Raw genomic sequence first — 25,858 nt, 5'->3', positions numbered from 1 at the left:
GCTTCACTATTGCATGGCCTTTTTAGCTTTAAGAAACCAAAATTAAAAACGTTCATCCCCATCAGCGCAGAAGCCAATAATTGCTAGTCTTTAAATCTGTAATGACTTTTTATTCACGTTAAATCATACTCGATAGCTTCACAGCTTTACATAAAACTATACAGCAAAAAGACCCATCAATACTAAACCTCTGACGCATCGGAGCTACAAGGTCACAGAGTGATTTCTATGCTGGAAAAAGACATCCAACTTGCTTTCAAATCAAATCTGTCCAATTTAAGAAGATAATAGCTTATTAACACTTTTTCTCCCCCACATGGAAAACGGTGATTTGTTTTGTACTCGTATTATCAGCATGACAGCTGATATCACTGACGTGTGATTTGCATAACGGGTGAGCTGCTGTTTGACAGATGCAACAGAAAACGGCTGTTCCAGTTAAACTGACACCGACAACACGCTTTCTGTCAAGATTTGATCAAACAGGCCTCACCCAGGTACGTTTTATAATGCATAGAGTCGGCTGCTGTGTGGGTGGACGAGTGGCAGTGATGGTATTATTACAAGATTGTGCCGTGAGGAATTAAGTGGATTTTGTTGCATTTTTTGGAACTTGTTATGCCGAATATTTAGATATTTAAATCCTGCTTATACATAATTTCTCAACTTAATCCTTAATAGTATTTATTTTATACAAACGTCTTCTACGCCCTCGAACACATTTTAGTGTAGGTTCCACATACATTGCAATTTCATCCTGGCCAGATCAGTGCAATGACAACCTTGAAATTTAACCTTTTAAATGTTTTCTTTGTTGTGGCGCAGGGAAGACATGATGTAAATGTCTGTATGTATTTTCACAGAACTGAACAATTACTATCAAAAATGACCACATTCACAACATAAAGCCAATTATAATGGCTTTATGTGGTGCAAAATACAGTGAATACAAAAAAAAAAAAAAAAAAAGCTTCTTCTGTGGCATGATGCATGTTTTTACAAACTAGCTGGTGGAAAGTGGATTATACTGACTTTTAAATCAATATTTAGGAAGGAGATGCTTCACAATGTTGCGTACAATGTTCCTTGGTGATTCAGTCAAAGAAGCAATCAAAGCAGACGAAAGGTCTCATGGATATATTCCAGCTCACCATGCGTTGGAGAAGAGGCCGTACATGACCCCGGCCCGCTTGTCCTGAGCAGTCAGCACCACCGCCTGCTTCATGTTGTTGTACTGCTGCTGCGTGTTTCCTGCGCCACACATCACCCGGGCCTTCATGAAGGTGGTCCAGGAGTCGGCCAGCAGCTGTCTGATTCCTCCTTCGTCCACCTGCAAATCACGCGCAAGGGCGGGGAATCAGGACAAGACGCAGAACTACCTTCTAAAATGTCATGTTTTACACGGCAGCGTTGTGGAAATGATGCAGTTAGCATGCTGGGCCACTCGTGGGCGCTGTTGTTTGTTATTGTAATGAAACCACACACACATGCAGCAAGAGAACAGTATGCCATATATATTAACAATGGGAGAACATGGACATTTGTATGGACAGACGACCAATTATGATTGTTATTACGGTGACTGTCAAAATAAAACTGGAGAATATGGACTGGGAGTCATGACACCGCAGAGGAAACATTGCTCTTATTGTCTTATTGAGCATGTCCACAACCACTAGATACTGTGGTCATGGTGAGCATTAGCAGAATATCTGTCGTCAACACGGAGACCGTGTTGAAGCATTTTGAAAAAGTTGCGTTTTTTCCCGTGTACACAGCGACGGATTCAGAACGTATCGGAAAAGTTTCACATCGAGAGCCATTGTCGTCCAAACGGACACCCAAAACACAATGGAAGTTTTGCGTTTTCACATTTTAAATCATCGTGTAATTGAGGCCTGGGTTTCCTGGAGCAGATTCTGAACTGGACCCGCTGAGTTGTAGGCATATTTTTCTCTACCTGAGTGAACGGCAAACAAACCTTCAGTCTTTTTAAATTGGACTTCTTGACTGATGGTAGCAATATTCCAGCTTCTGTACTTTGAAGTAAACGATGCCTAACATGGCCCGAGCCACTTTTTCTCCCGTCGGAACGCACCGGGACGAAAACACATCGATCTCCTCGTCTGCCTCCCGGTAACAGAGTGAGGAAACTAAATTCTTCATTAGCGAGTGGAGAAGTCCCAGAAATGCCACAGATCGATAATCCATCATGTTCATCTGTTCTTTGACTGATCATTTAAGACAAAGATTTGAATGCAGATGTGAGTAATGAACTACAAGGGGAAGCAGGTGTTTTAACTCTAACAGATAATTAGGAAATGCCTGGTTTAATATTGCTGATAGGAAAGTTTTAGAAAAAGAAAATTACTTTGAAGTTTGTCCCTAGAAAACACATTTCAACTTCAAGACAAAGTAAAAAGTAAATATGAAGAAAATGTACATTAGATTGTATAAAATGCCAAATCTAGTGGGCTATATAATACATAAAAATAAGAAAAGTCTAAACAATGTATTTTCCCTTGCATTTTACACACAAAAACAGATAGTTTTTGCATATTTTAATATTTTTACAAGCATGTTGGACCCAAAAGTCCAACATGTTTGTGGACATTTTAACTAAAGCTGGTTTTAGGACTGAACCCGACACAATTAACTCTAAACTGGTTTAGACTATGGAGAAAAACTAGATTGGTCGAGGATGTCCAGTGTTTCTATGATAAAAATCACAATTTTCCATGAAACTTGTTGATGAATGACAGTGAGACCTTCAAGCTAGAGTGACTGTCTGCAACATTTGTCACGGTGCAGTAAATGAACTTGGTTTGTTTGTCTGTCGAGCACCAGGCCCCGCGTCATTCACATATCGATCTCTGATGTATGTGATTGGATCAGAGGGTCAAAGAGTGCGAAGAAATAGCATAAAACCACCACTTGAAACGACCGGAACAAAAACAACGACAGGGTTTTTTCCGCAGTTGCAGGATTGTTACCGTGCAGATACGACCGATGCGCGCCCTGTACGGCTCCTCGTCCACTCGGGCAGTTTTATTGATCTCACTGAAGAAGAAGTAGACCTCCTCCTTCAACTTCTCTGAGGATGGGATGATGGCTGCACCAGCGAACTGTGGATCTGGAGGTGGGAATTAAAAAATATGCATATTCGAAAAGAGAACCATCGGCGTCTATCTATCTATCTATCTATCTATCTATCTATCTATCTTTTGGTTCTATATAATTTTACAAGACAGAATAATTTAAATGAAATTGTGCAGTTTAATTCTTTGTTTTAATCTCTATTAGAAATATCCATCAAACACACTTTGATTAAAATATTGGCACTACAAAATGATAATTCTCACAGTTAACCAGTGTTCACAATGATAAAAGGGATTTATTGATGTGTTTTGAAACAGTACATTTAAATGCAACTTTTTTTTGTGTTGCTCCGGGGAAACGTTCCTGTTCCTGTCTCCCTCCATCACATCAAGCATTTAGCGGCAGAAAACCCGCCGTGGGGATCAACAGGAGCACACACAGTGCATCATTACGGTGCGGCTTCAGCGGATACACCTACATGTTTTTCCCCATGAGGGTGATAGTAGATGATTCCCAGTGCGCCGCCCACCCTCCATATGCACAAATCTAAACCTGCGTGTTTTTTTTTTTTTTTGCGTGACTTCCCTCCTCCTACTCACTCAGCAGCCAAATGTTCTCCGTCTTCAGGAGTTTCTGGGAGCCAAACGTACGACGGATGGAGCCAGCGTGACTTCCCACCGACGACATGGCCGAATACAGATTCCCATCTGACATGGGGGAGAGAGAGAGAGAGAGAGAGAGAGAGAGAGAGAGAGAGAGAGAGAGAGAGAGAGAGAGAGAGAGAGAGAGAGAGAGAGAGAGAGAGAGGTGAATCAGAGTCAGGTTCACAGGGAGTGTAAGCCAGATTGAGGTGACAAAAGAAGGGGATTTACTGAGGGATAAACAAGGATAGAGAGAGAGAGCATTAAACACAGAGTGGGCAAGCCCGGGAGGACAAAGACAGAAAAAAAAAAAAAAAAAAAAGAAAAGACACGTGAGCGAAAGAGCAAAGAAGACATCAGGGCAGAACAGCAGACTGCACCAATGAGCAGCCACCAATCTCCATTTTCTTCCAACTCCACCAGGAGCTCCGTGTCCATAGCAATGCAGGAGCTGAAACCATGGCAGTAAATGTCCTAATCAGGACTGATGGTTATTTGAACGCAGCTCGGCTCGAGGAGAGGGCTGGCTCGTTGCCTCCACAATCGATCCCCATCTGGAAACGGCGCCACGCGCCGCCCGAGTGTCACTTCAGCACAATCGCTCGACCTTCCGCGGCGTCGCAAACAACACAATTTCTGATTCGCTCATCAAGTTCTCCGTCTGCGAAAAGGTCGGCTTAATTAGAAACCATCTCTTGTTTTCTTAGTGTGATGCACTTGCTCAATAATCACATAATTAGGAGCCGGGCTCCCCGCGGAGAGGAGCGCGGCCTCGGCGCCAACTGTGAAAGTGATGATATCCATAGAAACGAGCGCAGGCGGCGCTGCAGACATTAACGGGTGTGCAGACCTCGGCGTAGGGCAGGTTGTTGAGACATTTGACAGAAATATATAGGCTGCACATGCCCCAGCAATGATGAGTCAGAGAAGTAAACAAAACCCTAAAAACCTGTGGGGCAAAAAACACAAACACGGAGATGTACGATCTGCCTGCATCAGGACTCTCTGCAGAACGCCGTCGACAAAGGGATTAAGCATCAAGTCTCATTGTAATTAGATTACATGGATTTTAAAGGCACTAATCCGTTATACGCTCATACAATCACGCACGGCGAAGGTGACGGCTGCGATACGTTCACTGACAATTCCCTCATCAAAGAGAACCAGCGGAGCAACATCACAGCGATCGAAGTGAAAACTGCAGGAACCTTTTCTCAGTTGCAGTTTGTCTTTCGGCAGCCAGACTGGAGTTTAGCTTTGTGCCAGTTTCAATCATTGTGAAGTTAATTTTGGTTCACCAGAGTCTTAGGGGATAATTGCATGAAAATCCTCAAACTCGCCATGTTTTGGGCACTTGCAGGGTATTTAGACTGTCTGAGGTGAAAACACGTGGTCGGCATGATTATCCCTGGTGATCAGCTCCGGCTGAGTTCCTCCACTTTCCTCATCACCAATCGATGTGAGACACAGCTGGTGTCGGCCGCTGATTGGCACAGAGCAAGTCGACAGGCTGGACACTGCGATTATGTCGCAATCAATGCATCAGTGTTGCTATTCGGTCAGTTACAGATGCTTTGTTTACAAGTAATTGAGTCAGCAGAGGGAATAGAGGATTAGAAAAGACAGACAGGTGGAGGAGGTGGGAACACTTGAGCCAGACGCATTGAAGATCCACTGATTGATAAAGACATAAAAGTAGTGCTCAGGTCTTTTCAGATCCATTGTGAATATAAAGTGCTGACATGTAGTAACAACAAGGCAAGTCTCTACGTGTAGCTTTCAATTGAGGTTTTGGACTGTTGTTTAAATTCCATTTATATTTCTGTGTAAATATATGTAACTTGTTTTCTGTGGGAGCCACACTAATTTCCGTGTTGAACACAGGACGCCCCACAATACTTGCCTATTGATATTGTATTATATATGTTCATCATTCATTTACAATGTTCAACATACGAATAGTAAAATGCCAACGTGACCAACTTGTGGAGCTTCAGCAGATGTTTGTGTGTTCGCCAAGTGTGTGAGTGTGAATGTGTTTTAAAAAATGTTAATATGAGATGTTGTAGATATATTTGTACACATTATTCTGTAGAGGGGAATAGCATGTGCATTAGAGGTTAAGCCAGGGGCGTTCAACGTGTGGCTCTTCAGCTCCTCTGCAGTGGTTCCCTCAAGCCTTCAGGTCAAGATTTGTCATTAAGCAGTTTGTTTTTGTTTCTTTTGCATTCCAAACTGATTTTCAAAACTGGTCTCATCTTCAGGGTACAAATGGCTAACTAAGGTAAAACAGCTAAAACGGCAAGAATAGCTGGATTTACTGAAATCAGAAAAAAAGAGGGAAAACTAGGGAAAAAAGTATACATGATGAACGGTCAAGTTAAAGAAAATGAAAGAAAGCACAAGGAAAGGGGGAGAAAAGAATAAAGAAAACAGAAAACTGATTGAAAAGAGAAAAGCATGCCGCGTAGCTCAAACTACTCCAACAAGTGGAAGCAGTCAGTGGCTGTTAACTGTTAAATGGCTAAAGTTGGAAAATCAATCAAACAGCTAGCTAAAGCTAAAAATGTCTGTAAACAAGTGTGCATCACTTCCATCCATCTCCTGTCGTCTGCATGTGATGGCAGGATGAAGAGGAAAGACTTCCCATACAGGAATATTTACAAATGTATATACTATAATGTAATGTGAGTATTGATCGTGTGTCTGTTTCTCTCACCCACTGGGGAATGTAGTCTTGTTTTCCTGCGAGTGTTTCCTCTGATTGTTCCCGCTGTGTCTCATTTCCCCGTGAGCTACTGTGATCTTGTTACGCTGCCACTCTTCCTTCGCTTCAGTTTATTTTTTCGTTTTGTTTTACTGGGTCTTCTTGGCCCTCCTGTGAGTGTCTATTTTCTGGATCATTGTTGTCATTAAACATCACTTCACTTCACGTTGCTTGTACATCTGGATCCTCTTATCTCCCAGGCTTTGACTCAAAAGGCTTCAATTTTGTAAAATTGATATCTGAATCTATCGGCGCAGTCTTTTGTGCAACAGCTCCTGTTTTGTCATTCAGTGGCAGATGGTGACTCGTGCATGTTTGGTGCTGCTGGTATGACCTCCTCTCATGATGTTACACTGAGTAATTTACATGCATGATTGAGGAAAATGCAAAATCTGAAAGGATTCATGCTTAACCAGAAGAAATTGAGTTTTTCCTGAGCGATGCAAATTATTAATTTTACTTTACAGTAGCTGCACCAGTTTCCTATGTTAACTACTGGAGGGGAAGATAAGCACTTTGATTATATCATGCTGGGAAATTGATTATACATTCAACTGCCTCTAATGAAGCCCCACTCTTTGTAATGTGGAATTTATTCAAGCTAATTGTCTCACACAAATCCGTAACTTCAAAATATATGAATTTCTTTTTCTTAATTTCTCTTAATCCAACAATCATAAAGTGGCCACATCCCATCGACGTGCCTCAGAAAAGTGCCAAAGAACTTTTAAAAATAAAATCGAACACGTCTATCTCGTCGAGGACCGACTCTTCAAAGCACAGCGAGGCTCTTCAGATAAAAGCATCGACTCGTTTGCATCATTTGAAAGGAGGATGATAATAAGAGACGGATCACTCCTGGGAGCAGAAGTGTCGCTCTGCTGCTCCTCACTCAAATGAGTGAAGGTAATATAACGAGTTGAGGGTGGCTCTGTTCCAGAATAGATATGACAAAGTGACAGCTTTTTGAAACATTAGGTAGATTCCTGCGACTGAGTCACAAAGTGGACGGAGATAGAACAACTGTTTTTAACTCCCAAGTTATCGTATTCATTACAGTTATGACATTAGGGATTGATCACACTGGCATTTGTTCAGTGGGCAACCCGCTCATCACAGACTTCTTGAATCACTTTTGATTTATGGCAGTTCCACTCATAGTTTAGTCTAATTCACTTTATACAAGGACATAAAGCACATAGATAAAATAATAAAATACAAATAAAAGGTTCATTAAATCATTTGAACTTACAAAACACAAATAAGAGCAATGTTTAGTTGAAATTGTCCCACAAGAGGCTTCAATCCCACCAGACCAACATTTTAAATAAACATTGACTTTTTAACGTGCCGTGACTCAAAACAACACTGAGACCCGAGCAGAAGCCATGCTGCCAAGGTAAGTTTGTAAAAACACCCACGATGCAGCCATTTTCTTGATATTTCACTGCATCTTGCACCAGATGGTTTCATTAAAATTGGTTTTATGTTGAGATTTTAGTCAGTTGCCATTGCAGTTTTTTGGCTTTTGTGAAAACTTCCATCAGGTATACTCTGTGTCACAACAAAGAACAACTTTAGACTGTTAATTTAAAGGACATTATGGCACTATTTTAACAGTCTGCTCCACCACCCATCAAACTGCCCCCTAAGTATAAAGTTAACTACTTCGTCAAGGTTGCAAGTGGACTTCACACCACTTCTATATTGTATTTTCACCACTTGAGCAGCCTCAAAGCTCTTTACACCGTTAGTCACATTCACACACACTTGCACTAATGGCAACACGGCTCTCATGGAAGGTTGCTCAAGGACACTTCAGCACCCAGACAGGTGGAGTTGGAGACTGAACAGCCAACCTTTTGTCATCTGGGGGGGGGTGACCCTCTTCACAAACGACCGAACAGTTAACCAGTTGTAGTTGCGATTAAAAGAAATCTGCACTATAAAGCATAAACTGATACTGAAGCTCGTTTCTGAAATGTGTCAACCAATCCATCCAGACACCCCAACTTTCCAGAGGCTTTTGATTTCCTTCTTTAATCTTTTGTTCCCCGGAAGTCGGAGGCAGCAGTGTCTTTCATGGAGTAGAGGAGTGTGAATATGAAAACACCTCAGTTTGGGAAACATCAAAAGTAAATGTTTCAGTGGAAATTAATGTCATGAATCTATGGAAACAAGGCAAAATGCAAACAGCTGGATTTTTCTGTTTTTAATTCAGAAAAGTAGAAATGTTTTGAAAACAATGTCCGTTTACACGAAAACGGCAGAGATGCTGAAAACGACGTAGTTAGCCTGCCTGGCCATGAGTGCCGTTTTGCATTTCTTCTGATGTGGGTTCGGAGTTGATGATTTATGTTCATTTTGTCGTTTCTTACTTTCGGGTAGCGTTACATATAAAGTGACAAATGAGTAAAGAATGCTGGTTAAAACGTGTTTTGGGAGCCATTTTTTTGCACCTGTCATGTAAACACACTTCCAAAACACGAGAGTTTTCTGTTTTCACTTGAAAACGTTGTCTTGTGAACGGGGTCTCAAGGCGCATCGGTTTAAAAGACGAATAATGTCGACTTCTGACAATATCTTTTATTTTAAAAACACAGAAAATCTGTAATTTCAGCAGAATGTTGTGTTTTTATCCAGTCTGTTGATGAAGTAGCTTGACTTACTCTGAAGATAGGAATAATTTCATCACCCACTCTTATAATAAACGCTTTGGTGTTTGAATGACTGGATTTTTTGGGGGGTTTATTCTCCCCGTAGAGTCGAACATCTGCTAACGACTGAGCTGTTTGAACCGGGCTGGCACTATTATCCTAATCACTTTGGGATTTATTTTGCCCGTGCGACAGAGTGAAAGCAAATCTTTTAACTCTCAGCATCAGAGAAGTGGCTGCCTGTTCACATCATCAAGAGAAAAAGCAGCTTTGAACTCCCTCACGTTGACCCACGCGGGGGCCGACTGGGTCCGCTAAGTGCACCTGCGTTCCGCCTGGAGCTCGGGTTCATCAGGTTCATCGACTCCACCGCTCCTCTCAAAGACTTCCTCCTTCTGGAATGAGATTTGCTATTTCCTGTTTGCGACCGTTACCTGCTGTCAGGCTGATGGACTTCTGGGAGGGGTAAGGTGGCGAGATCTCGGAGGGGGATGCGATGTGGCCTCCTCCCTGGACGTCGGTCAGCACCGTGTCGTTCACCTGCACAGGGACGGAGCAAGATGTTTAACTGCGTAGCACTTCATTCTGGACGAGCAGCGTTTGGGTTTTCACATCTTTAAAGAGACAAGGTCAGAAAGTGGAGCCAAAGACAATTACTTGTAACATCGATAGTTTTTATTCTGTCTGTTTACTTCATGTTTTAAGTGGAAATTCTACACTTTTGCTGTGTTTTGAGTGTCTATTTACATGACAGTGGAATTGTTTTATCGAATCTTTATCTGTGAGGTTTTTTTTAATGGTTTTGTTTTGGCTTCGCGCTCCCAGCGGTCGCCGTCATTCATCTTCCTCGTGCCGCTTCCTAGGAGGTGCAGCGTTCACTCCCGTTGTCTGCAGGTGCAGTTCCAGGACCAAGCATTCCCGGCAGCCGGCTGGCTGGCCGAGGTCAGAGTTGTTTGGCATGTCTGTACCGGCCGTACCGTTTTCGCTTCTTTTTTTCCCTCAGGGTAAAGTCTGAGTTTGTATTTTCTTTCTTAGCCCGGTGTCGGTAGTGGTTCGGCGGCCCTGTACAGGTTTGCCAGTTAAACTTTCCCTGTTCCCTGTGCACTTTTCCTTTTTGGACGAGGATTTTTTGGGAAAAGAAATCAAAGAAAATAAACCAAATGTTTAAGAACTTATGCTCTTGTCTCCCGTGTCCTAAAATATGTTTCCTCCCTCTCTGGGGTCGTAACAGTTTTCAAAAAGCTGCATTTTCAGACCCCCAAGTTTTACATTTTCACTGGAAAACGTAGTGGAAACAGACCCTGAGACTAAATAAGGTGTTTGCTGCAGTTATGTCTGATTGGAGAGTTTAGTTTGCCTAAAAAGTGCTGACTGAAGTTCGTTTTGAGCACTTCCTGTTACCTTTTAGTTGAAAATGTCAATGTATCCATGGGGGGGTCATTACCTGCTAAAATACTCCCTGCGGCATTAAATAACTCCCGGTCTTCCTCTTACCAATAGATGTAAATAAATGCAAAATGCAATCGACGTGGGGATTATTCAGACTCCTTAGTGAGGCTCTCACAGCAGGAGAAAGTGGAACAAACATATTTCAGAGATTTTCTCTGCAGAAACTCTTACCAGCATCCAGCACCTGGGGCTCCCGGCATTTGTTCCACACACCACGAACGTGTCGTTCAGTTTCTGAATGACGGTGATGAAATTATCACACTCCAGCTGTTGGAGAAAAGGACCAAAAAGAACCCCCCCCCCAAAAAAAAAAGGAGAGACAAAGGTAGACAATTATGCAGGAGCAAGAGGGAACGAAAGACAAATACACAGATTGGTAGAAGGATTAGGAAGAATAAACAGGGGAGACTCGGTGGAAAAAGTGATTAGAGGGAACGGGGCAAAAAAAAAAAAAGAAACACAACCAAGGGACAGAGAGAACAAACAGAGGAAGACAGGAAGGTGGAGAGGAGGGATAGAGAAACAAAGCAAAACTGATTACCAGAGAAAAAGCGGATTGCTCAAGGAAAGGGATGCAAGAGAGATTGGAAGCCATCCATACGCTGAAGATATTTGGCAGACAACACAGAGGAGACTCAGACCTACAGTCCTGCACTGCAATACTCTGCGCATTACTTATTCATCAAGTATAAAGAAAAAACCAAAAAATGGCATCATATCCCCATGATTTTCCTGGATGGAGGATGAAAATGATTATGAAGTTTAGATGGAAAATTCTGTGTTTTAGGTCGAAGACGCAGGCACAATTCTCGGCAATAACTGTAGGCAACAATAAAATCTAAAATCCAGATGGGTCTCTATGGACAGTCGAAGTGCATCAGGAAATAAATAAAAAAACAAACAAACAGGGCTTGTCTAAGTGTGTGTGTAGGTGGAGATGTAGGTGGTTGCAAAGGCGGATATGTAGGCTGAGATGTTTCATTTTTATTATTGTGTGTATGCAAGTTTCTGTCCTTGTGAGAAACAGCTCTGGTTTTGTGCGCACACTAAAACGTAAGGCTGAAGTATCAGAGAGACTTTCAATGACGGTAGTAAAAATATACAAGAATCTTCTTTAAGACTCGGAAGTGAGCAGAATCTTAATGCACTGATTTGCATGAACTTAAAAAAAATAAAAATAAATCCTGATGGAAAATGCAACATATGAAACCAAGACATTTAACCAGGGAAAGTAATAGCTCCTGTGAAAGGTGATTTCAGTGGTGCGCTTGACATTTCATACATTGAGTACAGATATCAAAAAGGGAGAAAAGAATGAGTTTACATGGTATTTTCTGCATTTTTCTTTTGGCAAACAAAATTCTCTATTCTTCTGCAGAACATGATGTTTAAAAAAAAAGTAAAAATAAAAAATGAGCTTTGACCCAAAGCGCGATGTGGATTCTTTCCTTTCATCCTGCTTTGACTTCCATTTGTGGATTGCACCTTGAACTGTTTTCCCCGCAGTGCTTCTGAGCTCATGCAGTGATATTCAGGAGAGAATTATGCCTGTTTTTAAATGCAGTGCCGTCAGAAGCCTCGTGTGGCACAGGCCTTTGACCTCCGGCCTCGTCTCCAGCACACACATTTATTCTGATTCTCTGAAGGTCCCACATATTACACAGTGTATGATATCATTAAAATAGTCAGAGTTGAAGCAATTTTACTTTGAGGGTTTTTTGGTTTTTGTTTTTTTTAAATGAAATGATTTCCTTTTTTTTTTTCTAATGCAGTCTGTTTCATATTGGTGAACCTCTGGCTGTGGACTCGTCCCAAAGGCTGCTGGTGCGTTAACCACTTTGGGGCTGCACATGATTAAAGTCTGACTGAAGTATGACTTAAAAGCATTTAGTGAGTACTCGTTTTAGTACTTGGCATTGGCAAAGAGTGAAAGGTTAGTATTTATACTTGTACTTGTACTTGTCCTTTAAAATGGGTGCATCCCTAGTTTCTATTTAAATTGAACATTGCGCCTCAGTGTTTTTGCCATTGTGTTGCATTATGGGATTATACATTTATTCGAGTCGAATTTGTGGCACATCAATTAAAAAAAAAAAACAACATGCCCACAGTACATCTCAAACTGAAAGGCGAAACTATTTTTCTCATGAGTGTATTCGCTTCTTAGGCTCGACTTTTTCAGACTGTGTGCTCCATATAAAATGATGCTGAAATCTATCAATATGTTGGACCGGCAGGTATTGGCAAACATGCATTCTGTCCATTAAATGAGGCTCTTCGCTTCAGTTGCTATGCTTTCTACAAACTCTGCGGATTTACATTCTGAAAAAGATTTTCGCCCCCTGTCCTTCATTCCCCTTCACAGGACCGATGGTTTTACTGCATCACTTAGGAAGTTCTCCACCATCTGTCACTGCCAGGCTTTCTGGAAGCTGCGGCTCTATTTGTGCAGAAAAGACAGTGTCGTCTTTGTTTTGTGCCATAACTCCAGCAACACCTTTTTGGATGCACATAATAAACAACTGCTGTCAGCTTCAGTCAGTGGAGGATTCCAAGGCCATCCAAGAGATAGAAAATAAATCTCATATTCAGACAAAATTTTGGAACACGTTAGTCGGGTGGCATGATGGCTCCGGCTTCAATGTCTCACCATCTAACCTCCAGGGGGCGCTCACTGGGAAGAAGGAAGTTCATGGGCACCACACAACATTTTGGAGAGTTCCAGGAGGAAAACAACAGCATTTCTGCATTCACATGAACAATGGTATTTCCCAGTGCTGTGCACTTTATGACCCTGTTCACTCCTGGCAATGACGTGTCTCGGGTAGGAAAATAGGTAAACATCATCAATGCACAGCGTGTTTTCGTTTAAGAGAATGTGCTGGTCTGAATTATGCAGTCTTCTCAACCCTACAATTTTCCAAAGAAAGTATGGAAAACAACATGGAGGCGTGCAGACATGGAGCCTTATAGCGGCCTTGACAGAAGACACCATCCAGCACACACCTTTTATTTTTTTATTTATGAATTAATTTCAGAGATGTTAGATTTTTTGTGTGCAACCCGAGCTACTCCACTTACCTATGAACCTATAAATATTTACACAAGTCCATTGATAAATCATTCACTGATTCTATAATGAATTAAAGTTACATTTTATGAAAATATATTTAGAAACCTCTATATTCAAGTTTACACACACATATTCATACATCATGTCTCGGAATTCTGATAATGTTAACTAACAAATAAAGAAAATATGTCCCTCCTGCAGTTCAGTGGTCATGTTCATATCTTGTTATAATGAAATGAAAGATCATATTTTTATTCAAATAGCCGTCCCTAAACGACCCTCTTTTCATGCTTGGGTTTTCCATGACGTATTAAACGACACCGCACGACTCCTCAGGATTCTGCCACAGCCTTGAGCATTTTAACAGTCAATTCATCCTGCCTCATTTTAGACTCCTTTTATTCTGACTCCTGTGATCAAACTCTGCCGTTCTCGCAGCCCCCGTGGAATACCATTAAATTATTCACTGCAATTATCAACTGCTCAGTGAACTGTACAGTGTTTGATTTGTCGTTTGGAGGTGAGGCTGTCCCCAGTGTTCATTTGGGCATATATTACCATTTTCTACATCTTTATTTCACGTGTCTTCATTCCATTTATCTGCAATACTTAAATCCCCTATTAATGCAAGCCTTATCAATGTGATTGAATTAAAGCTGAAACCATGGCAACAAACCTCCAATGCTGATGATAATGACAATGAGAAAAAGGATGACGTCAATGTGATGGAGTGTCTAAGATTACACAGAGGGGAGAAGGTTCTACCTCGAGTGGTTCGCCCTTTGCTTTGCAGGTATCAATCGCAGTCTGATCGGAGGCCGCTGGGATCTGAGGAGGAAGAAGAGACTGCTTAGTTAAACGCTCATTAGTACGCTGCCCTGCTTCAGCCTGGAGACGGTGACGTAACTGAAACACAGTGCTCCGACATTCGACGACTCATGAGCTTTTTCATCATATGGTATTGCTGACCTACTGCTGAAAAAAAAAAAAAAAAGAAAGAAAGGTTTTCCCTCGACTGGATTCAAGGAGAATCACCTTGAACTTGTTGCTCCGCCGGTATGATGGTGGCAAAAGCAACGGAGCAAAGAGACAGACTGAATTAATCCTAAGCATTGTGCCCTTGAGACAAAAACAAGCTGAGGTTCTCCATTGCGACGTAGATAATTGAGTTTTCTGACCCTCAATAATAGATGTCTCCCTTCGCAATTGTTAGATCTGGAAGAAGTCCTAGTTTTTCAAAAGGAGGGGAGGGGGGTTGCTGTTGATTGTTGCTTCTGATTTCTCAGTTTGCTGCTGGTGATGGAGAGATATACCCGCCTCTGGTCTAAATATTCTCTCTTTATCTTGGTATTCCAGTTTTAATAATTTCACAGATATAAGTTACTCCACAGGCAGACTGGATGAAAATTAAAGCTGGAAGCAGGATTGAGTACATGGACAATACGAGTGATGTTTCATCCAGAGTGCCGTGACTCTCAGTCCATATTCTCCTGGGACTTGGTAGTTTAATTTTAACAGTCACCCTAATAACAATCCAACGAGATCCACGAGAATGTCTGAGTTCTTCCATTGTTCATGTTTATAGCGCCTTCTCTGTCAGCATGTTTTTGTGGTTTCATTACAAAAGACATCAGCATCGTTTTCAAAACGTTGCAGTAAAAATGTGAAAATGCAAAGAATTATGTGTTTTCACTTCAAACATTTGTCACGTAAGCGATGCCCGAAACATCCAGGCTTTAAGAAAAGGTCCATCTGGACAAAGATATGTAGTGAACGACCCAAAAAGATGCTTTTTACAAATAAATCTGTTGGACTTTCACATATTCCGGGGTCAAATTTGGTTTTCAAAGTGAACTATTAAATTAGGATTATAGCACTTTTTAAAAAAAAATTTCAAGGCGCATGAGTTGATCTTTCATTCTGACTCTTTGCAATCTTTTTTTTTTTAAATACAGTAATCGAGTAATAAATCCTCCTGGCACGAGTCCTACCTGCAGGTCACGGACCCCTCTGTCAGTGAAGGACAGCACGTAGATCATCGCCTGTCCGCCCACGTACAGCGTGTCGGTCCCCTCCTGGTGGTACATGCTGATGAAGTTCTCAGGTTTGGTGAAGTGAAACCTGGAGGGCTCTGAGGAACCAAACATCAGGGACGAGTCAGCAGACGGGCTGAAGCACAGTGTTAAAATGTATGTTGTTGTTTTTTTTACCTGCAATTAGAATATTCCCCTTTGGTAAGGGAGTTTAATTAATTCAAACAAGCTGAGTGTGTTGAATGTATGACAGAGACAACAATTAAATATCTATAAGGAGAGCTGAAAAGATGCTGATGAGTGATATAGCATCAAACGGGAAAGGAAGGAGAAAATGAAAAAAAAAAACAGTTTTTCCAATAAAGAGGGAGCAGAGGTGAATATGAATATGAGGGTCAGCACATCAACGGCCTGGATTTATCCAACCGGAGCTCCTTGCAGCTTCACTCAAAGAGTCTAATCTCTCAGAAGCAACTCAGAATGTTGGATTTTAATCCGAACCACAGACAGAGAGGCACAACATTTGCGTATGGCCCATGGTGGAGGAAAGCAATGTTGGTTTTAAGCACCAGACGTTTAAACGCGTGAGAACGCCTCCCCCGAGCCAGGGTTTCAATCCTTTGAATCTCACAATATGTCTGTCAGTCCTTCATTTCTCTTTCATTTCCCCGAACTCCTACCAAGAGAAAGGCTCCACCTCTGAGCCTGGTTCTGCAGGTTGCCTCCTCTTAAAGTGAGTTTTTCCTTTCCATCGTCTCCTTTAAATGTGCCTTGAAATGATTGTGTTGCAACCACCGAAATGAAACTGAATTGAGTTCGTTTACATTCAGACTCCCATCGGTGAGTTAAGTCTGTTCACCAAAACACTTGATGCATGATCCGTGCCCTTTGTGGTCCAACTGGGAGCCTCTGCACATCACTGACGGTGGTGTTGGAGGAAAAGGGCATCTTGTGGGAGCCGAAAGGTCTCTGTTATAATCATGCCTGCAAATCTCATTGCAGACTTTCACTCCAGTTACACTACAGACGCCTCCAGGAGGCTCGAAAGCACATTCGGGCGTATCTGAATCACATACCCAATCAGACTCACACTCACCTACACTGCAACTGTGCATGCATTCAGTGATAGCGGAGAGTCTCTAAAGTGGTGTGGTTTCACACAAAATGTACTCGCACCTATAGTGAGGGGATAAAAAGAAGCCGTGCCCTACATTGCATGCTGTGAGTAAAAAAATCAGGAGTTTATAATATCACAGTTGCAGTCTTTTTTTTTTTAATTTTATTTCATGAAGAGGCATTTCAGAAAACAGTCTGCAAACATCGTACCAAAACAACGACCCTCAGTTTAAAGGCATCTGTGAGATGAGATGTTCCTCCTTATGACTGAAATAAATCAAGACATCCCGTCTGACAGCGAAACCAGGAGGCCGTAGCAGTGAGTGGCGCTGAGACATGTTGCTAGCCAACCAACAAAGTTTCTATGGAAACAGAAGCATCTCTCATTGGCGCAGATCTAATTGATGAAGCTTGTATTTTACATGAAAATGTTAAACAAAGAAGCCCAGTGTGGGTCAGTGTGGCTGAAGGGCAGATCTCCACCCCCCCCTTTAATTTCACTCTCTGACAATCAGAACAGCACCTCCAGAAAGGTTGATTAAATGTTAGATCGATTTACTTCGAATTCAAAGAATGGTAAAAATAAACAGGTCTTTTTTTTTTTCTTTTGGTTTTGCATGCAGTCCAAATCAACACCACCAAGAACAAGAAAAAGACACTCGACTTCGAGAGATCGAAGCGCACACTCCCCCCTGCATACAAAGCCGGAAAGCAGAGAGAGAGGACAGCTTCAAATTCCTAGATGTCGGTATTTCATCTGACCTCAGCTGGACTACAAACGTCGCCCTCCGGGTGGGGAGGCGGGAGTCTGTGGCTCCTCGAGGAGCTTCAAGCCATCGATCGGCCATAAAGAGTCTCCCGAGCTGCTGTGGTGCTGGAGGACCGGCAGCAGGTGGGGAGGGTGGCAGAAGCTACAAACAGCGCCCTCAGAGACGGAACTGTGTTTTAAAGCAGTGATTCACTTTGGTTTTTAATATTGTAAACCACAGAAACTCACCAACACAGCCTGTACAATTACAACAACAAAAAGAATCAACCTGTATGTGAAAAATAGTTTCTTTATTATATTTTGTAACAGCGATTGTATTTTCGCTCATTTTTAAACACTTGTTCGTTCAGCTCTAATTTTGCCCGGCGGTTCCATTGAAGCCATATTCTCTGTAACTGTAAGTGATGATAAACTGCTTAAAATAACCGCTTAAAATTTGTATTTTGTGACATGAATAAATTGAATGTTGACTCACCACAAACCCAGTTCTGTATTCACACTGAAAATCAAGATCAAGCCAGCCTTCGTGCGACTGGATAACAAGTTCACAGTTGAAGCTTTCTGAGCATCCGAGACAATGCAATGTAAATAACCACATCACCGTGAGCAGCAGAGAAAACTGTCTGATAAACACATTTCTGGTGCCGGTCAATGCCGGGACTGTTTATGAAGAGAGGTGACCCAATAGAGCACTGCCATTATTTACCTCGCCATCGTATCAGAGAACATATGGTGTCATTGTGAAGTGCCAGCTTTGTGTTTTCATTATGCAGGATTTAATTATGACCGTTTTTGTGTGTTGATTGCCATCAGCTCGTGGATCATTAGCAGGGAGTGAATGACTCACAGGCTGAACTGTGGTATTTGGCTCTTTGTTTAAGCCAGTGGTTCCCCGTGGGCTGAAGCAACAGAGATTATGAGGAGGGTGAGGATTTGTTTGCCCCGAGGTGCTTCTCAGACTTGGATTTGGAAACTATAATGTGACACTCTTGAAAGTCTGGAGCACGCCCAGAGACAATGCCTTCATTTTGGATGCTCCTGCTCTTCTATGCTCGTGGAGAATTTCACCGTGAGAGAGAAAGACGCTCAGCGGACATGTGGGAGTGGGGTATTAAAAAGAGAAAAGAATAGAAAAAAAAGGGTTGGCTAACAAGTATTTTAGTTACACACCGAACGGCGTGAACACTCGACAACAAAACATCATCATTATGCAAAACTAATCAGAACCAAATGTGTCACTGAAAGCTCATTTGGAAGCCTCCCTGCAAAAACACGACTGATGTTCACTCTGATGTCTGTTTGTTGCTCTGTCATTTCCTTTTCTCCTTCACCACCGTCGAACCCCAACCAGTCCAAACGGAAGCATCTGAGCTTCGCTCTGCTAGATTTAATTTAAAGGGATCACCTATGAGTTGATTGATTGTTTTGTTTTCCTACACACTTGTTTCGACTTTCAAAATGTTGCATTTGGTGCTGTGGTTTGCGGTGGTTGTGGTTTGAGCTTAAAGGATCGAGAAGTGAGTCTGTATTCACATGTCCGAATCCCACTGAGGACACCCCGATCGTGACCTTTGACCCCCTGCAGCTCCTAACGCACATAATCAGCTTAACTATGAATAACATGGGTTATACATGTAGAGCAATAATTTCCCAAAGGGAATCAATGATTTCTTTCTTTAAATACAAGATGTGTCTAATCGTGAACGTGTGGCGTCACAGTCGCTCATGTTTTTATCCTCTTCTGACCGCAGAATCTAAAAAAATCTGCCCTCATAAAGCTGAAGTATTAAAATCATTAATGTTGCAGAGAGCGAACAGGGAGAGTGTGAAGGTGAAGGATTGGAAAATGATGCCCGTAAGGGAAGATCATGGAAGGCTGGAAAGACTAACAGGATCAACGTCAAAACTGTCAACATGTCTGTTTACCAGGTAAAGAAATGAAAACCTGACTTGTAATGTGCACAGTTTGGAAATGTTTGCTTGTTTTCCACATGGTAACATGCAATTTAATAGACCATCGCAAGACAACAGCGGATATAATACTTCTGTACGCGTCTTATTTCCAGAATATATAATCCGCAGTTCCAGACAGAAGCCTGCTGCAGCACAGGCAGGAACTGCAGGTAAAATCTACAGGATCAGACTGTCAGCAGTGATATCAACACCAATCAATTATTTCTAATAAATATTCCGCTTGAATTCAGTCTGTATTGTCTGTTAAAGAGGCCACACCTCACATTCCACATGTGGAAAATGATCTTAGAAGTACAATTTATTATTAAAGACTCTCTTTAAGCTGAAGCTGAACCCAAGGATAGTTTTGACTCTCATTTAATTCACTGTAAATTCACTGTCAAATTCAAAATGACTGGCTAATTGAGCCACACGCTCTTCTCTGGAAAGTAGGATTTTAATGAAAACGTGTGGCTGTTTTTGTGAGTTTCTGAAGAGCTGACCTTTAAGAATTTAAGGTTTTAACACAGCAGCAAAGATTAAATGTCTGAGGGGAAAAGGATGGGAGGCGTGCAGTTTTTTCAGACTTGTGTCTTGATAATGTGACTGCATTTCCTCTCCCAAGAAGCATTTTCACTGACAATTTTGAACAAGACTCCTATCCCAGGTAAATTAAATTAGACGGCATCTTTCTACAATGCATTATGATGCAGTTAATAAAGTAAAAGAGTAGGGTTTTTTTTTTTTTTTTAGAAAAGTAGCTTTTACACTCAAAGCAATGTAACAGCAGCTGCAATTGACAATGATTTATACAGTTCCCACATCTGAGTGTATGTTTTTTTCTTTAAACCTTTTGAGCATATACTGTCACTGGTGATGTGGTGTTTATTTCTATCTTTATTCCTGAGAGAGGAACAGGAAGTCTTGGCATTGAAATGTTACTGATGCAACTTGAAACACGTTAAGAGTTCAAGAAGGAGTAAGTAAGAACCCATCAGAAAACTACTTATTCATCGTACTAATGCTTGCCTCATTACTGTTCCCTCACATGCGACTTTTGTGCTTTTGGAGTGATTGTCGAGATGTTAAATCCTCTGTAATTTATTCCCTCACCGGTGACTTACTGCACCAAACCACATGATCGTATTAGAAGATGAGACTTTCCGTTAAGGCTGCAAGTTCATTTGCAAAGGCTTTTTTTCCTTTTTACAATGGGGTGACTCCGACTGAACGTTTGTCCTGTTAACATGGACAGCGGAGTGCATGTTTGAACGCGTCTTTACAAGCTGCACCAAAATAATGCAAAGTGTTATGGTTTGCAGGTTTTTGGCTGCGTGTCAGCAATCCAACACAACCGCAGCCGGCGGCTGACAATGATGTAAACAATGCGGTTTAGATTTCCTCTGAATTGTCCAGCAGAAATGCTTCTTGGGAGAGGAAATGCAGTCACAAAATCAAGTCTGAAAACACCGCGCTCCTCCGATCCTTTTCCCCTCAGACATTTAATCATTGCTGCTGCGTGGAAGCCTTAAATTCCTAAAAGGTCAGCTTTTCAGAAGCTCACAAAAACAGCCACATGTTTTCATTAAAATCCTACTTTCTTCCACTGGAGAAGAGCCTGTGACTCGATGAGCCAGTCACTTTGAAATGTACAAAGAATGAGCAAATTAAATAAGAGTAAAAGAGAAAAGATATTTTGGGGTGTAGTTTCGGCTTAAAAAGAGTCTTTAAAGGCTACAAAAGCTTTTGAAGTTTTTCTGTGACAGCTGTTTTTTTTTGTTGTTTTTTTTTTTACTTTTACTGTAAATTTTCATGTCGATGATCCATAAAAGCACGGGTGTCAAACACATTATAGTTCAGGAGGCAGATTTAGCCAAATTGAAATAGAAATAGTGCCATAATAAATACATTTGAATTTAAAGTTTTGCTTTGTTGTTGAGTATATGTGACGAAAAATGTCGAAATGTACAAAAAACTTCTCATATAACTGTTGCATTGTGGGTGTTTTTATAAACTCACCCCGACAGCGTGGCTTTGAGGCTAATGCTAGTTAGCTATCTTTCATGGCAGCGTCACTGATATCTCAGCTCGGGTCTCAGTGTCGTGTTCTGTTGGTACTCTTGAGAAATTTGTTAAAAAAGCAATGTTTTCTTTGAAATATTTGACAATGTTCTTGGTGGTTTGGATATATTGGCGCCTCTATCAGGTCAGTTTTGGCCCACGGGCCTTATGTTGGACACAACCCACTCTTAAGTCCTCCAAAATGAAGAGGCCTATGAAGTCTATGAGCCTCGTGGTTCTGATGCGTTCAGGCTCGGTTGCAACATGATTGAGTGAAATGTTCTCCTCCTTCATTCTCTTTGATTTTGTATTTATTTCTTCTCCCCTCTGTTCAATATTTCGACTGCCTTCCTCGGTTGTCCTACTTTGCCTTTTGGTGTTTCGCCTCTAATATTCACACTACAAAGGAAGATGTGGTTTCATAATGTGCTGGAAAAGTAAAGCAGGCTTTCACTTTCCGGCGCTACTTAATCCAAATCCTTCTATTAATGGAGTCTTGAGAAAGACAGAAAGAAAAATGGAGGAATGATTGTAGGAATTTTCTGCTGTTCTTATGGAACAAATGAATGCATGCACATTTCACCCAACCAGTTTATGACTGTATGTGAAATCCTTTATCTGCACATAATGCATGGGTCAAGTGAATGTGCAGGGAGAAAGACACTTCATGGGGTAAAACAACTGCCATCCATAATCTGTATACAGCCTAAATAAGTGATGGCCTGGTGAACATAATGGACAATTAAGATCCTTTTAGCAGAAGAAAGAGGTTTTGTTGGAAGGATTTGGCCACTTGGACAATGTTTGTGCATGTTAATGCATGTTTACATGAGATTCAATGAAATGGATTAGAAATACTCTCATTACAGTAACGAAGTAGTATTTTTGACACCTCGGGTTCACATTCCCATCTCATCAATATCTCAGAGAATCACTGATCATCATGGCAGTCTTTTTTGCGTGGGGATGATGAAGACACAAACAGAAGAAGCAAAGACAGGACGTTTTTTTTTTGTGGTTTGAGTGATTGCATTTTTGCACTGAGGGGGCAAACATGGCTGTTTAGATGTCTATAAATATATTCTTTAGGATATCTCTTAGTTGCATATAACGGCAGTGAAGGTGACACTTGTGTTATCCACTTCTAACTTCCACTATCTCTGATCTTATTAATAACACAACCTTCTTTCCATATTCTCATAACAAAGGACATTATTTACATTTGTTTATTTTGTTTATTTTGTATAGACTTCATTCTCTGTCTGAGAAATATGCTTCAAACTAGACCCTTTTCTACAGGTAAATTAAATCAAATAGCAGCCCTCTACAATGCAATATGACACAGATTAGTAAGTAAATCGGTAGTTTTTGAGGTGAGAATCCAAAAAATGTAACAGTAGCTGCAATTGACAATAATTTTACACCATTTCCACATCTGATGAGGTTTAGGTTTTTTTTTTTGTTTGTTTGTTTTATTCCATATACCATTTTACTCATTCCCTGTCACTACTGGTGTGATTTAGCTTGTGTGCATCTCATGACTACATCTCATAGACACAAAAAATATCCCCAAAAATCAGCACAGATGTTCCAATCATAGATTATATTTACTGTTGAGTCACACATTTATCACATGATCTTCCCACTACAGTCAAAAACCCATTGATATTGAAATATGAGGTGATTTTGGGACGATGAGCAGAAGCTCTCACATTTTACACAGTTTTGACCTTCCACACCCAAAAGACAGAAACGCTAAACACCATCAGAGGTTGGTTTGAATCCAGCACCAAGTAAACATCTCTCAACAAACTCCACGGGTGTCATGGCTGCTGTCCCGCTGAATAGCTGTGATGGTTTAGAAGAGGAATGCTGCTTTAACTTATTTATACAATGGAAAATATTTTCCTGAGGATGGGCTAAAAAGCAATACAGTAGTAAATATAAGGGGCAATGTCACAGATCACTGCATTTCTCTGAAACTGAACCACATTCCTGTTGCATAATGCATATAAAGAAAGTATTCTGAGGCATTTTGTTTAAAAATTTAGGCTGGATGGTAAATATTTAAGAGAAGAACTCTTACCAAACAAAAGGAATGTACTTTCTTCCCATTATTTTTCCTTCAGCCTGAATTAATAGTAAATGGATTTCACTTATATAGCACTTTTCCACTGCTTAAGCCGTCTCCAAAGCGCTTTCCACTGTTCATCACATTCACCCATTCATTCACACATACCAGTGGAGGCGGCTAACATGCAAGGCACTCAGTGCATCCTTTCAGTGTCTTGCTCAAGGACACTTGCCATCTCACTCTGTCCAATTGGTTCTTGACGGTAAAGAGATTTTATTTAGCTGCACGTGTTTAAGAGTGCACACTATGAACTGTTTGTAAAAATTCCACCTAAATCATTCAGATGAAAATAAAATACTATAGAAGCAGTTAAACCTATATTAAACTAATTTATAATGGAGTTACATATTTCCAACTAAAATACGTAAATCCTGTAGAAGCATGCATGCATTAATACATGTATGCATGCAAGCTCGTAGTCTAAGTCCACCTCTTTACGGCTAAACTATCCACGATTCATCGAGTCTCTCCCCTACACCTCTGAACGTGTGCTGTGCTATCTGGCAACCAGACACTATCAGGTTATCCTTTCAGTCCGGGAAGTTGTAAATTGGAGTCTCAATGGGACCACATGTCCACATGTATTGCTGTGGCTTGACCGCCCGTGACCCTGCCGCTCAGTCACCACTCGGACCGTATTTGATAGATACTGACCACTGCATACCGCAAGCAGCTCTCAAGAGCTGCAGCTTATTTGATGTTCTCAGACTATATTCTCATTGGTGAAGAGATACTCATTGGTTGTATGTTGTGCAGATTAACTACACCTATACTAACAAACAATTTTCCCCAACACAGACCGTTCAGTGTCACCCGGGATGAACACACTGAATGCTGCCTTTTGGGTTTCCTGCTTCACCTTTCCTCATGCTCTATTGAGGCGCCGGGGAAGAGGAATGAGGGGATCAGTATTCAGCTGGTTGCAGTGTGTAACCTCACTGCTAGATGCCACTAAATCTTGCACGCTGCACCTTTAATGGCACTAGAGGTTGTAATTTATGGCCCGGCTACATTGTATTGTATTAAACTGAATGGTGCATGATGAAAATATCTCCTAGTATTCGTATTCCTGGTTAACCTTAATGTAAGTTGCATTAATTAGGGTCCGAGCACTGACAGTGCATAGGACCCTATTGGAACCATTGGGATTATTATTGAATCTGCTCCCTTTCTCTTAGTTGGTTGGTAGAAATGTACTTTAGCCTCTTTCGATGGTATTTTGTTTCACTTATTGGATGAGACATGGGTGTAATTGTGTGCCAAAAGAATACACCTTCTCCTGCGTCTTATTCATTTGCAGCAAGGCTGAACCTGACCCCTAACTAATTTTTAGCTCAATCCCCTAAAGTGGGTCCTTCAAACAATTCCTTGAAGGTGCAAGGACCCGCCAAATGTCCTCGTTTGGCCTAAAGCATGCCAAATGAGGCCGGTTCGGAGTTTCAGCACCTGAGACAGCTCCGAGGTGCTGAAATCGCTCCGTACTGTGTCCATGGATTCCCTGTGACCGTCGTCTACCTGTGCTTCCGGGTGTGTGTGTGTGTGGGTGTGAGCCCTGACGACAGGCCTTCACCGATAAAACCTCGGATTGCGTAACGGCGGCATGTGATTGACATGACATGCACGTCCGGAGCCGTCATCTGGCGCGTTTTCCGCCGCGCTCATCCACTGTAGAGGGGGATGGATACAGAAGCTGATAACTTGACACTCAGGCCCCCATCTCTATTGATTGCTGAATACATTAGAGGACCGTGTGAGGTGCAACAGACGTGAGCGGAATGGATAAGCGGGAGTCAGCTCGGAATTTTCCATCCAATGCTCTCTAACCCCCCCCCCCCCCCCCCCCCCCCCCCTACACACACACACACTGTGTGTGTGTGTGTGTGTGTGTGTGTGTGTGTGTGTGTGTGTGTGTGTGTGTGTGTGTGTGTGTGTGTTGATGGCGGGGGGATGCTTTGCGGAGCTCCCACGGCGTGTCTGTGTCTGAGCCGGGCTGCTCTGATCTGCTGCAGTGTGAAGCAGCTGCCGCGTCCCGCATTGCAGCTCCGCAAGGACGCGGAGCCACAGTGGCGATGTCAGCCTCCAAAGAGTCATATTTCACAGTAATGA

At 41.7% G+C, this 25,858-nt stretch overlaps 1 protein-coding gene across 1 annotated transcript in view; it reads right to left on the bottom strand.

The window, feature by feature from the left end:
- LOC308133926 (semaphorin-7A) overlaps window positions 1–25,858 on the bottom strand; it is a gene marked incomplete at both ends in the record, with an annotated part of 40,585 nt that overhangs the window by 13,821 nt on the left and 906 nt on the right. The window contains 7 exons of the mRNA XM_080501484.1: window positions 1,152–1,330; window positions 2,994–3,133; window positions 3,699–3,806; window positions 9,599–9,704; window positions 10,785–10,880; window positions 14,452–14,514; window positions 15,678–15,817. Coding sequence (XP_080357610.1) covers window positions 1,152–1,330; window positions 2,994–3,133; window positions 3,699–3,806; window positions 9,599–9,704; window positions 10,785–10,880; window positions 14,452–14,514; window positions 15,678–15,817 — 832 coding nt within the window. The remainder of the gene's footprint in view (window positions 1–1,151; window positions 1,331–2,993; window positions 3,134–3,698; window positions 3,807–9,598; window positions 9,705–10,784; window positions 10,881–14,451; window positions 14,515–15,677; window positions 15,818–25,858) is intronic.

Source organism: Blennius ocellaris, assembly GCF_963422515.1.
Source record: "Blennius ocellaris genome assembly, chromosome: 8".
NCBI lineage: Eukaryota > Metazoa > Chordata > Actinopteri > Blenniiformes > Blenniidae > Blennius > Blennius ocellaris.
Note: the sequence above shows the minus strand (reverse complement) of the source record. Positions and strands in the feature narration are given on the sequence as shown.